Below are 13556 nucleotides of genomic sequence, written 5' to 3' on the forward strand. Positions count from 1 at the left end.
TCTCCCTTTTCCTTTTCCATGCAACTCCCAAAATTGGCTCTGTGGGGGTTGGAAGAACCCTCAGAACAGCACATATGGGGGAGAAGTAGGGGGATCTGGCAAACTTAATGCTTGTATATACAGAAAGATTGTAAAAGCAGAATGTTGAATTCTACTGTGTTTAATTAACTATAGACCCTAACATATCATTCACAATATAAAATCTTTGCTTTTGTCAGCAAGTTAAATATCCTTTATGTTGATTCAGTCCTTAGGTGAACTATAGTATATCAAGAGGTTTAGTATGGAATGAATTGAGACAAATGATTTTTATCACAGTACATGTATTAAAGCTTAGTAGTGTCAATATGTTTGTGTTATCAATACCTGGTTTGTGGATGTTCATAGTAAATTATGTAATTATCACTGTCCTTTTCTGCATTTCATTTCCCTCTGACCTCAATGTCGGTAATTCCCTCACCAACCATGTGTGGAAGTCAGGATAACACTTGATGATGTGAACTGTAAAGGTAAAGGGACCCCTGACCGTTAAGTCCAGTCGTGGACGACTCTGGGGTTGCGGTGCTAATCTCGCTTTACTGGTCGAGGGAGCCAGCGTTTGTCCGCAGACAGCTTCCGGGTCATGTGGCCAGCATGACTAAGCCGCTTCTGGCGAACCAGAGCAGCGCACGGAAACGCCATTTACCTTCCTGCTGGAGCAATACCTATTTATCTACTTGCACTTTGACGTGCTTTTGAACTGCTAGGTGGGCAAGAGCAGGGATTGAGCAACGGGAGTTCACCCCGTCGCAGGGATTCGAACCGCTAACCTTCTGATCGGCAAGCCCTAGACTCTGTAGTTTAGACCACAGAGCCACCCGCGTCCCTGATGTGAACTGTAGTCTGGACCAAATTTGTTAGTCTTTAAAGTGCCACAAGATCCTTTGCCGTTTCCGTCTGAGAGTGTATATACAGTCGTATAAAATTGCTCTTGACTTTGTTGCCTTGCAGATACCTAGCATAGTTATCCACAGTTGCTGAAATGTTGCTTGATGTGCTTGACCAATAATGTTTAGAATTATAAGTCAGCATTGAAACAATTAGATATAGTCACATTGCCCAGTATAACTGCTGGATTCCAGATCAGCAAAACAAGAGCCAACACATTTTAGCTCCGCAAGTAACATGAACATTACTTTTATGAAAATGGAGCATATTTGTATAGGAATGCCATTTGATGATATTTAGGTATATTTTTGAATGAGGTGTCACAAACCAGTACAGATAACCTAAAAGTATCAACATCCTCCAACAATTGTCAGCATGAGAACAAACAATTAGCATGAAGGCAGAATGATTCTAGTAGTGACCAGTGCAAGACTCCATAGAAAAACTTAGTGTTTCAGTCCCTGCTGTTGTTGACTTCTTCTTGGTGGTCTGAAGCCTCCGTTGGCCTACACTTGCTTTATGTGTGACAGGAGCACTCATTCCGAAAAGCTTCACACTCTCTGTCAAACAATACCTGATGAGCTTGAGAAGGCTAAACTAACTTTTCAGTGTTCCCTGTGGAGCTCTGTGTCCTTATCTTTCTGCCACAAATGGAATTTTTAATATCCCCAGACTTCCAGGCTTTCCCTAAGTACCAATGTTTAGATATAGGCTCATACATATTCATTCCACATCTGGCCAGAAGAACAGTTCCCTGTAGCAGAGTTGTCCACTTCTCTAAAATCATCATCTTCTGGGTCAAGTTGGGCAGACAGCATTTGTTTTCCTCACAGCAGGTCTTGCAAGGGGGAGTCTCATCGCTCTTTAGTTCCCCTTCAGATTTTCTCTTTGTTCTAGGAGAGGTGCAAGGAAGAAAAAGACATTATGTGCCTTCCTTGCTGCTCTCATGTGTTACAAGCCTGATCATATTGCGCAGGCAAATCTTCTTTTAGAACATGCTTTTATAGCACCTTGAGCAGGAAACCTTGGCTTTCTTTTCCTGACTACTACCTTAGGTTGTGACTTCTTTCTAGCTCCTTTTTTTTAAAAAAAAACAACTACATGAAGACATCATATTTAATAATAGTATGTGTTGGGCCTTTCCCTGACTCTGAGGTGGGCTGCAGATGGGCTTTGTCTCAGGCATCAGATCAAGGATAGTAGGGTCTGAGGCAAATGTGGAGTTTGAGCCAGGCAGAAAGAAGAATTCCAGGGGTTGAAGGGCCAAAGGCAAACATGTTATGATCAGGAGACCAGAGGCCTAGACAGGCAGCTTATACTGAGAAGGCTGCAAGGGCTTGGGGGGGGGGGCTTGGTGTGACCTAATTGACTTGGAGAGACAGTTGACCATATTGGAGGCACCACCAGGTTAGAGAGGGTCTTCCAATGCCTTCCCCCCGGTCACTCCATTTCTACTCCTGGATCTTCACTCTTCTCTTTGCCCTGCCTATTTTTTATTTTTCAGGTATAGGTCTCAGCAGCGGTGGCACTGCTTTTCACCCTCCATTTCTCTGTGACTGGGTAGGTTGCAAGCAAGCAAGGCAAAGCTGCTTGCCAGCATATACCAGATCCTTCATGACTCCAGCTAACCAACATTTTCATTAACAAAAATTCATAACCCAAGGCAAGAGTGGCAGCTGCTTCAGGGAGTGAGACACTAGCTTTGACACTGCAGAGTTGTTGAGGATGAAGGCGTAAAAGGCATTGGAACACTGACTGCTGGAAACCTTGGTTTGAGACCCCCTCAACACCTTTCTGTGTGGCATAGAATGTGTTAATACTTCAGTAAAACATATGTAAATCTGTTTTATAAGCTGCCTCAACATGATCCTGCCATTATGTGTCAATGCATGATACCAAAGTTGTCTTTGCAGAATTTGCATTTCTTTTTGTTGGGAATTTGTGCTCCTGCTTATTTCCCAGTTAGTAATGCTGCATAGACTTGCCAGAGATCCTCATTTCAACAACTCTAAGGAGGTTGTGACTTTCAAGGACATGTCGGCTACATGCTCTGAGGAAGTCTTGAGAAGTGCATTCAGGGGACCTTTCGCTTCCTTCAGGGGTCACAGACCAGCCTGAGAACATCCCAAATTAACAACTGTTGTCCTTTCATCTCATCGTAATCATTACATAATGTGTTTGCCAGTGAGAAAATAGGGAATGGAAATAACAATCCTATTATTTCCATTTGCAGAATTGCACCAGGATCTATTTTAGTTCTTTAAAAAGTAGCACAACACAACATCCTTTCTTATCCATATCAGAGGTTGGTTGTGTTCAGGTGGCTTATGTATGAATAGGTTAGGGATTCCAATGCTTGAAGTAGGACTCCCAGTACTGCAGCTCACTGGGCAAATCACATTTTCTGTGACTAAGCCACCGCACAGGGGTGTGAGACTGAACTACCAATCTGAGCTCTTTGGAAGAAGAGCTGTCTTTAAAAGTAACACATAATCCCCATCCTTTATCTTTTGCCTTATGTGGTTTCTCTTTATTCGTCGCCTCCACTGCTTTTTCTCTCCTGTGTTTCCACAAATGCTTCATGAGGGCCTGTCCTCAACTATCCAGGAGCCATGTGTAGTTCCAGAGAAATTTTGATCAGCCCTTGTTTTCACAAAACCTGGCTCCTTGCGCTCACTTTTCTAAATAAAATGATGAAGGTAACTATTCAGTAATGGTAAATGAGCATACATAGATGAAGGTAAAGGGACTCCTGACCATTAGGTCGAGTCGTGGATGACTCTGGGGTTGCGGCACTCATCTCGCTTTATTGGCCAAGGGAGCCAGTGTACAGCTTCCAGGTCATGTGGCCAGCATGACTAAGCCGCTTCTGGCGAACCAGAGCAGCACACGGAAACGCCATTTACCTTCCCGCCGGAGTGATACCTATTTATCTACTTGCACTTTGACATGCTTTCAAACTGCTAGGTTGGCAGAAGCAGGGACAGAGCAACGGGAGCTCACCCCGTCGCGAGGATTCGAACCACTGACCTTCATATACATATATATATATTATATGCAAACATTGCAAAAGGAAAAAAGAAAATTTTCACATTAACATCCATACTTTTAACACTTTGGCTTTCAAAGCCGTGACTTCCCTCAAACCCTCCACATGGTTTTCATACTTCTATCTCTTTAATCTATACTTCTTTAATCTATCATTGCTTAAACTATCATATTCAAATTAATCACTATAACCACTGACCTTCTGATCGGCAAGCCCTAGGCTATGTGGTTTAACCCACAGGGCCACCCGTGTCCCTTATAGATGGGGGTAGTGTTGCTTTATTTTTCATTTTGCAGCTGTAAATAGTGCTAAGTGGGCTGTGCATTGAGGGATTTTTAAAGTAAATAACTAGTGACAATAATAAAACCACATTATAATTTTAACAGTTTTGGCTCCCACATATTTTGCCTTTGCTTCTTATTCTCCTTTATCAGATGTCTCCATTTTTGGCACATTGTCTGTGTCTCTGTGGAAAGGGTGAACTTGGCCACTGATGTTCTTTAGCTGTAAGAGACCTTTATTTGAGCAGGAGCTGAGCAGCTGGGAAAGCCAATGTTGGAATAAAGGGCATCACTTAGAGCAGGAGTGTGGAACTCCTTTCAGCCTGCAGGCCATATTCCCTTCTAGGAGCCGCAGTGGTAGATAATGACCAGAGGCAGAAGTGGACAGCGCAAATAATTTGAACAAAGCTTCAGGATGTATTTCAACCAGGAAAACACCCAAGGAAGGTATAAAACAGGGCTAGTGAGGTGTGGCCTAGAGAAACCCAGGAGCCAGATAAGAGAGGCCTGGAGGGCTTCCAGGTCTGAGGTTCCCCTTCTGCTTTAGACTACCAGAGCATTTGAGTTGTTGTATTCATCCCCATTGCCTTTGTTACATGAATACAGATGCGTAGAGAGCTTCACATATGCCCACAAAACCCAGCTTCCTTCCTGGTCTATCAGGAGCTATCTGTTACAGACTATCACCCTCTCTTCGTTTTGATTTATCACTGGACATAACTGGGTTTTGGAGCTTTGTCTTCATCTTGCTGCCACATAGGGACAGGAAGATAAATCTAGCCCGTGAATGTTTAGCTGTATAGTTCCAGCAGCACAAGGGAAAGGGATGTCCTCCTATATCCCCTTGACTAGGAAAATAGATCTGCCAGGATAGCTTTGGAGTGTTGAACTTCACCAGGCCTTTGTGCAATGTGCATTGAAAAAATTCCGTATACTTCAAAATAAGAAACTTGGCTGAAATGGTATGATTTAGGAAGGCAGATCAGAGCTCTGCTGAAAAAGGAAAAATAACCTATTATTCCAAGTGCTGGTACAGTTCTCATAAAGGAGTCCGTATATATAAGTGTTGCATAACTATTGATAGCTTTGCAACGTTACAATCTTCCATAATGGAGAAAGTGCCTGAATTTCAGAAGTACCCATCATCTTACCCGGAAAATAAGATGATACTCCTTAAATATCCAGTGTGGGATGGGAAGAAGAGGTCATTTCACTGAATTCAGTAGTCAGCAGACCAGGCCTTGCACTTTCGTCACAAAAATAACTTGCTTTTTTAAAAAGGGTGAGAGAAATCGACCAATTCACAGGATTAGTTCTCTACAGGAAGGCAAAATCAGGTCAGCTTTTCGCAGTGTAGGCTACCCTTTAAGCACCTGCTGGTTCAGAAAGGAGAAATAGCCAAGCTCTTCTTCCACCATGACTTGGTGTTTGTGTACCTGTTGGTCTCCGGCTTGGAAAACCATCACATCCCGTGAGGCACAGGGATGGCATGTTGGACTGACTCCTGAAGCAGGTTTAGAATGAAAAATGAGCCCTTGCAGGTTTCCCCTGACTAGCAAGCAGCTACCTGTTTTCATTAGTAGACATACCAGGTGACATAAAAGGCATTAAGTTCAAGAGTCTGGAAAGTGTGGGAAAGTCTATGGGGTTCATGCCGATAGCTTCACTGAAAGGTCAGCTCCATCCTATTTAAGTGTTTTGTTTGTAAATAGAACGTATTTTATTTATAATTTTTATCATTTACACAAAATCCGGCTCTATTGCTGTGAGGAATAACTGAAGATCACCCCTGTCCATTATGTAAAGGTGATTTCGCGTGAGGCTGAGTAACTCTTGCATTCAGCAACATATCTCTTTGTGCAGTAATACTTGCATGAAGAAATAGCACCCCACACACTGCAGCCACGCAGCGCTGGAGTGCGGAAGTGGGAGGGAGAAGGAAGCGGAAGCAATGTTGCCAGAGTGTGCATGGTGCTCCCTCCATTGGGAAGCACAGTCACTTCTCTGTTCACTCTACACCTTTGTTTTCTTTTCTCAGTCACTTCTCTGTTTTTTCACTTCTCACTTCCCTCTGTGGCTCCCTAGTCTCATGCTGTGGCCCCTCATTTATCCGATTTCTGCCTGTGGCCCCCTTGGAATATCATGGGGGGGGGCAGGGAGGCATATGACCCCCGGTTGGCGAGCACTGATTGAGATTGTTAGCTTGTGGGCAAGGACTGTTTTGTTGCAGGTTGATTTTGTATAAGCTGCTCTCAGACACTGGGCTCAAGAGCAGGACACATGAATGAATAAATACTGAGAGTGGCTTGCATTCCTTAAAGTGCATGCTGCTTCTGGTGTGGAAAAGAATGGGTTAAATGAGCAGCCTGTACCTGATAAGGGAACTTGGCAAGGAAATAGGTCAGATCTTCACCCTTGATTGAGCAGAGATAGTAGAGATTTACTGCTTCTCTCTCTGCAGGGGAAGAGGTGCAGAGGTCTTGCAGTTAAATATAGTTAAGCTATGGCAGAGATACAGGACTGGACACCACAAGTCAAATTATTTTCCCCAAAGAGAAAGATCTGGATATCTTCTGCTTGCTTTTTCTGAGAAGAATAACCTGCCTTGCTTGTTCTTTCTTGAGAGCTGTCTCTTCCATGTCACTCCTGCTCTCTTGTTCCTTTGTTCCTGTCAGAATGTCCGAGCTCACAATTCTCTTAAACTCTGTTGAGAATATTTGGTGTCCTTGGGCAGGTTCTAGATGACTTGAAGGGCTTTGTACCTTTGCTGTGGCGGTTTGTAGTTTTTCTGTATTTGTCATTAATAGAAGAGACTTATAAGGAGCAGTTCCAGCTGCTTCATAACGAATCTTTGGTCCCCCCCCCCTTTTCCTTTTTGTGTGTGTCTTCAAGACAAATAATTAAAGGAAATTCTCCAGTAAACAAAGAGGTGGCAAATGGTTTCTAACAGCTTCTACTGTACAGAACATCTCATGGCGGTTATTTTTTATTGTTACTATGTTATGTGTTTTTGTGTTATTATATTTTAAATTGCTCTGTAATCCTTGGATGAAAGGCAGTATAGAAATTTAATGAATCCTCATCACCATCTTGATAGTAATATGCACTGCAAGCCTGTCTGGTCCAGTGGACAGAGATAAACTTGTAACTGGAAGGCCCACATGCCTTAAAATTCCACCCTTTGAGCTATCTTTTATTATATATGTAAAACACTATTTATTGAAGGTTCCTAATTTCTCTTTATAGTATTGATAGTCTCAGTCTCAACTTCTTTTCAGTCTTCCATGTGATGGACCTTGAGATATTTGAAGATGGCTAGCATATGTCTTCTCAGTCTCCTCTTTTCCATGTTAAATATACCCAGCTCCATCAACTGTTCCTCATAAGGCTTGGTTTCCAGACCCTTGATCATCTTGGTTGCTCTCCTCTGCACACATTCCAGCTTGTCAATATCCTTTTTAATTTTTGGTGCCTAGAACTGGACATAATATTCCAGGTGTGGTCTGACCAAAGCAGATCCTTGAAAAATTGTGGCAATCTGGTGATGCTTTGCCACAAAGAAGGTTCTCTTTATGAGGACTCTCCAGACACTTAATGGTAGTCACCAAGCAGTACAAGAAATGATGGTAGGATGATAGCAACCCGTATAAATTGCTCAGTTCTTGTTGCTTTGTGTATAAAAAAATGGAGTCCTTGAAATATATTGTCTATAAGAGTTTTCTGTTAGCATGTCAGTATTCAAATGATGAACTGGAAAACAAAATAGGCTTTGACATGTTAGGCCTGCTTTTCTTGACAGTTGACCACTTTTATATAGATAGAGTTCTACATTGGATGCTGGGAAGCATATGTGCCCCTGGTACAATGAGTGATCTTGTGGTTCTGCATAGGCAACTACAATGAAAGTGCACATGACTTGGAAAAGTGCACTTGAATTTATTGAATATTGTATCTTAGGTTTGATTCCATAATACTCATAGGCAGTGGCATAGCAAGGGAGGGACGATAGGGGCGGGGCGCCCCAGGTTCCAGGGGAGTAGGGGTGACACTTGGTGGCCTCTCCCACCACTCCCCGGCACCCCGTCCATGCTGCTCCACAGACGGACATGGCAGCCCCATGAGCTGCTGCTCACCCGGCGGCTCCCCCAGTCGCTGTGGGAGCAGCAGCGCCGGGGCGGATGCATTGTGCTTGCCCGGAAATTCTGGGCAGGCGCAGTGCATCCGAGTCGGTGCCGCTGCTCCCGCGGCGACCGAGCGAACCGCCAAGCAAGCAGCGGCTTGTGGGGCTGCCCCATCCATAAAGCAGCACAGATGGGGCAGCCCCACAAGCTACCACCCACCTGGTGGCCCGCCTGGTATCCGCATGGACGGGGCAGCCCCGCAACCCGCCGCCCGCTCGGCAGGTCGCCCAATTGCCACGGGAGCAGCAGCGCCGGGGCGGATGGACTGCGCATGCGTGGCCCATCCGGCGTGCGTCGAGACACCCCGCCCCCAGGGGGTGCCTCCGCGCGCCGCCCCGAGCGGCCAAGAGCCTTCCTCCGCGCCTGCTCATAGGCAGTATAAGTCGCTACTCAATTTACAGGGGGACTTTCTTCCTTTTTGTAGCTACTGTTATAGGGTCTTTCAGAATGTGCAGCTTGTCAATTTAATTAAGGGACCCCTAGCATTTGTTCCATAAGCCCAAACATTGATATAAAATCTGGATTTAGCTGGGTTCTGGTGAGTGGCCAGTTAATTGGGTGTTTTCTGGTATGCACACGAGTTTTTAGTCCCTGTGTCTCCACTCTTGGTTGCTGTGCTGTCAAAGTCCGTCTTTTTAAATGGCTTTAAATGTTCTGTGCAGTGGAAGTGTGCATTAGCATTCTGTGTGTTACAGTGTCTGATTAATTGGTTTGGGGCTTCTGTTTCTCAGCCACAGCTAAAGACAGTTTGTACAAATGCCAAAACAGCCCATTTTGGCCCATTTGTTATCCTAAGCAGTCACTCTCCCCACTGAATACACTAAGTTGAGGCGGGGGGCAGGAGACGTTCCCCTTTCAAACACAAAATGGCCAGTTTCTGGAACAAGCAAACTGGCTTGACCCCGGGATTGAGGGGGGTGGTGCCGCCTGCCATGCGCATCTGCCATGTGACGTGCTTGCCACATGTGCACATGTCACATGACATGCTGAGTCATTTCCACACGCAGCGCAACATGCTGACGTGTTGTGAGCAGCATGTGCAAGTGATGTCAGCTTGTCGTGCAGCATGTGTACATGGTGTGCACACGGTCATCATGGAATTAAGAGGGGGGCTGGCCCCCTCCTTGAAAATTGGGAGAGACTTGGCCCCCTTCCCCCTCCAGTGGTGTCCCTGCTCTGGAACACTATCATGAAGGGCTGTAACCTACACAAGAAATGATGAGGGACTAATGAATGAACTAAACTTTTCCAGCCACTTCAGGTTTGGGTTTGTAAAATGGTTGCTTTCTGTTTTAGAGGCTGTTATGATCGCAAGGTTCAAGAGGTCAGCATAGGAAATGAAGATTGGAGAGAAAAATTAATTTAACAATAATGAAACTTAAGCAGAAATTTACTACTATTCTGCTTGGCTAAACGGCAGTGGCCGCTGGTGCCCATTAAGATTGGTAGGGTGGAAGTCAGGGAGACCAACAGTAGGTAGAGCCAGAGCCAAAGACAGGTAAAGCCAACTAAGATTTGTCCCTAACTTCCTTCCTACAAAGTTCTGCAAAGGCAACTCTGAGATGGAGGAGGCAGCCAGCAGCCAGGGCCACCCCCTGGACTGGAGCCAAGAAAGAAGACAGGCTTAAGGTGGTGCTGGCTAAGGGCAGACTGAAATGGGTGGGGCATATTTGGACCAAGTTGATTGAGAAGAAGATCCCATACTCCTATTAGCTAATTCATTAGCTAATAGGAGTTAGCTAATTTAATAGCTCATTAAAACTATTTTTGTTACTATCACTAACGTTTAATATATTACTGAGCTAAAATAAAGAATAAATAGGGCCCTCAGATGTGCTTGAACAGGAAGTTGAGCATTATGATGAAGGGTACAAGGACCTTCAGTTTGAAGATTTGTCCCTTGACCTCTGGGCACTCCATTCAGCTCCATTACAGGTGAAACTCGAAAAATTAGAATATTGTGGAAAAGTCCATATATGTAAGCAATTGTTTTCATTAGCCAATGGAGTTTAATATATGAGATAGACTCATGACATGCAAAGTGAGATATGTCAAACCTTTGCTTGTTATAATTGTGAAGATTATGGCGTCCAGCTGATGAAAACCCCCAAGTTGAAATTGCTAATTTGGGGTTCTCACCAGCTGTATGCCATAGTCATCACAATTATAACAAATAAAGGCTTGACATATCTCACTTTGCATGTCATGAGTCTATCTCATATATTAGTTTCACCTTTTAAGTTGAATTACTGAAAGAAATGACCCTTTCCACGATAGTCTAATTTTTCGAGTTTCACCTGTATGTTTTCTAAAACTCTAATGAATTAGCTAATAGGAGTGTGGTCGCTGGTGCCCATTAAGATTGGTAGGGTGGAAGTCAGGGAGACCAACAGTAGGTAGAGCAGAGCCAAAGACAGGTAAAGCCAACTAAGATTTGTCCCTAACCTCCTTCCTACAAAGTTCTGCAAAGGCAACTCTGAGATGGAGGAGGCAGCCAGTAGCCAGGGCCTTGCCCCAGCAAATCTTCTTTTGGCAAGCAAATAAACAGCATTATATGTTGCTGTTGTAGTAAATGTCAAGTACGTGTGTGCTCTATGCCTGCATTTCAACTCCAATTTTCAGTGCTTTCTTTTCAGTCCCTGTTAGACCTTCTCCCAATTGAGATTAGTCCCAGGCAGCTTGTTTGGCTGTTCCTTATGCAGAACAATGTCACTGTGTTCTTTACACATACCCTAAATTTTAACATAAGCCAGTTGCAAATATTCCTGCCTGTGTCGTTTATGTAAAATACAGTCCCACTCTCCACAAACAAATCCTGTCAAAAACCAAAGGGCATGAGCATTGTCTCTTGTGCACGCCTGTGCTGCCCAGAAGCAATATTTCAAATGCCCTTTCAGCCAAAGCAGTACATGCTCATGCTAGGAAATGTCTTCAGTGCATTTTTACTAACATGAATGAGACTGGGGACCCTGGGGTAAAAAGAAGGTGTTGTGTTCAAAGACAACAGTTTTATTTTATATTTCTTTGAGGACTCAAGCAGCAGCTGTGATGGGTCAAACCCATTTCCTACGAGGCAGATGCCCCTGAGAGAAAGTGCGATTGCTGGATAACCCTGTTTCAAAGATAGCCGACTGTACTTTTGTATTGGAGTCCCCACCCACAGTGTACAGCCTCGTGCTGAACACACATATTGATCTCCTTGTAGATCTTTTCTTTGTATGTAGCACTGCTTTCTCCAGGGAAGCATGTGTGTGTGTGTCCCTTATCACTTGCACTATAGACTGTAGTGATCCAGGACAGAGATTAGAGGAGGAAATATATATTTTTGTGTACATAGCTTCTGCTCTGACTTCACCATGTTCCTTTTCTCTCTCCTTCCCCACCCCTTGTCTTCCAGCATTTGTCGTCATGATAATTATAGCCCTTCTCCGGATTTCCAAAGGGAAAGGGGAAGGTCACCCTCCTTTAGCGCAACTCTCAGGGATCCGCAATCTCTTTGGGGTGTGCGTTTATTCCTTCATGTGCCAGCACTCGCTGCCATCTCTCATCACTCCCATCTCCAAGAAGAAACACGTTAACAAGTTGGTCCTGCTGGATTACACCTTAATCCTGGGTTTCTACAGCCTCTTGTCCTTCACTGCTATCTACTGCTTCAAGAACGGGACTCTCATGGATATGTATACGCTCAACTTCACCAGCTGTGACATTGTCAATATCGCCGTTATCCGCTACTTCCTGGGCCTCTTTCCTGTCTTCACCATCAGCACAAACTTTCCTATAATTGCTGTGACTCTGAGGAACAATTGGAAGACGCTCTTCCACCGGGAAGGGGGAACCTACCCGTGGGTAGTAGATAGGATTTTTTTCCCAGTCATCACACTCATTCCCCCCATTATCGTGGCATTCTGCACCCACGATTTGGAGTCCTTGGTGGGCATTACTGGAGCCTATGCTGGGAATGGGATCCAGTATATCATCCCTGCTTTCTTAGCATATTGCAGCCGAAAAGACACTCAGCTGATCTTTGGAAATGGCACCCTCAATAAACATTTGTCCCCTTTCCGGCACACATTCTGGATTGGGTTTGTCCTACTCTGGGGTCTTTTTTGCTTTCTGTTTGTGACTGCAAATATCATATTGAGTGAAACTAAGCTCTAATGATGGAACAATGCAGTTTGTTATCAAAGAAACTGGAGGTGACTTCTAGACTTCTACTTCTGATCTTGCACCTCTTAAGAACCTGCTAATACTGTCTTGAGCTTGATGCTCACTTTATCAATTTCGGGTGCAGTGCTGCTTGTCCAGTTCCTTTTTTAATTCAGATTTTCCCCTACAAAGTATAAAGCTTTGAGTGTGATCACTCCACCAGGCTGCTGTGGGCGCACAGCATCTCTCTGTTTTTGCCTTGATCACAGATTCCCATACAAACTGTCTTCCTCTCTTGTGCTATGATATGTCAGAGGCTGTCAGATATGCATCTCTCCCTCAAGAGTGATGGAGGGGTGAGCCTTGCTGAAACCAGTCAAGCAAGCAGCCAATGAAAGCAAGCAATGATTCCTTATCGTTCTCATGTCCCCTGAGGTGACTCCTCAACTAACATGGAAGAGTCAAGAGCAGGATGGACACAACTAGTTGAATCAGATTTCATTGAAATGTTCCATGGCGTGGGGTCAACCTAAACTCAAAAAATGAGGGAGAAAATGCCCAGGGGTAGTTTCTTCCCACTCCAACACTTCTGTTGTTTCCTCCATTTCTGTTACAGTCTTTCCAGCAAACATCTGCCTTGCTGCATGTAATGTGGGATCAGATGCATAGATGTTACTGTGGATTTAAATGAATACTTTTCATCTGGTGAGCATTTTGCTTCTGTTCACTTTTGTGTTTTCTGTATGTAATGCCCAATCCCCTCCATACTTGATTCTTTGCAGTGGGTGAAAAGGAGGTTGTGGTTAAGTATGGGTGGGTACCACCAAAGCCTTATTGCATGAAGCATTGAAGGGAAAGCCTGTTTCCACAGTTCTTTTTTGCTGCTAAGTTGCTTCAGCATTACCGTGGTCCTCTATTCCACCCCAGTCCTGAGTCAGCAGGGCAGGCCCTGACTGCAGCACTCTCCATCGT

At 44.3% G+C, this 13556-nt stretch overlaps 1 protein-coding gene across 2 annotated transcripts in view; it reads left to right on the plus strand.

Moving 5' to 3' along the window:
• The window catches only part of TMEM104 (transmembrane protein 104), a 77445-nt gene extending 64151 nt beyond the window's left edge, over positions 1-13294 (plus strand). For both annotated transcript variants that reach the window (XM_033139253.1, XM_033139254.1), the window contains exon 10: positions 11836-13294. In XM_033139253.1, the coding sequence (XP_032995144.1) occupies positions 11836-12596 (761 nt within the window). In that variant the 3' untranslated portion in view covers positions 12597-13294. The remainder of the gene's footprint in view (positions 1-11835) is intronic.
• The last annotated feature ends 262 nt before the right edge of the window (positions 13295-13556 follow it).

This window comes from Lacerta agilis, chromosome 2 (genome assembly GCF_009819535.1).
Source record: "Lacerta agilis isolate rLacAgi1 chromosome 2, rLacAgi1.pri, whole genome shotgun sequence".
Lineage (NCBI taxonomy): Eukaryota > Metazoa > Chordata > Lepidosauria > Squamata > Lacertidae > Lacerta > Lacerta agilis.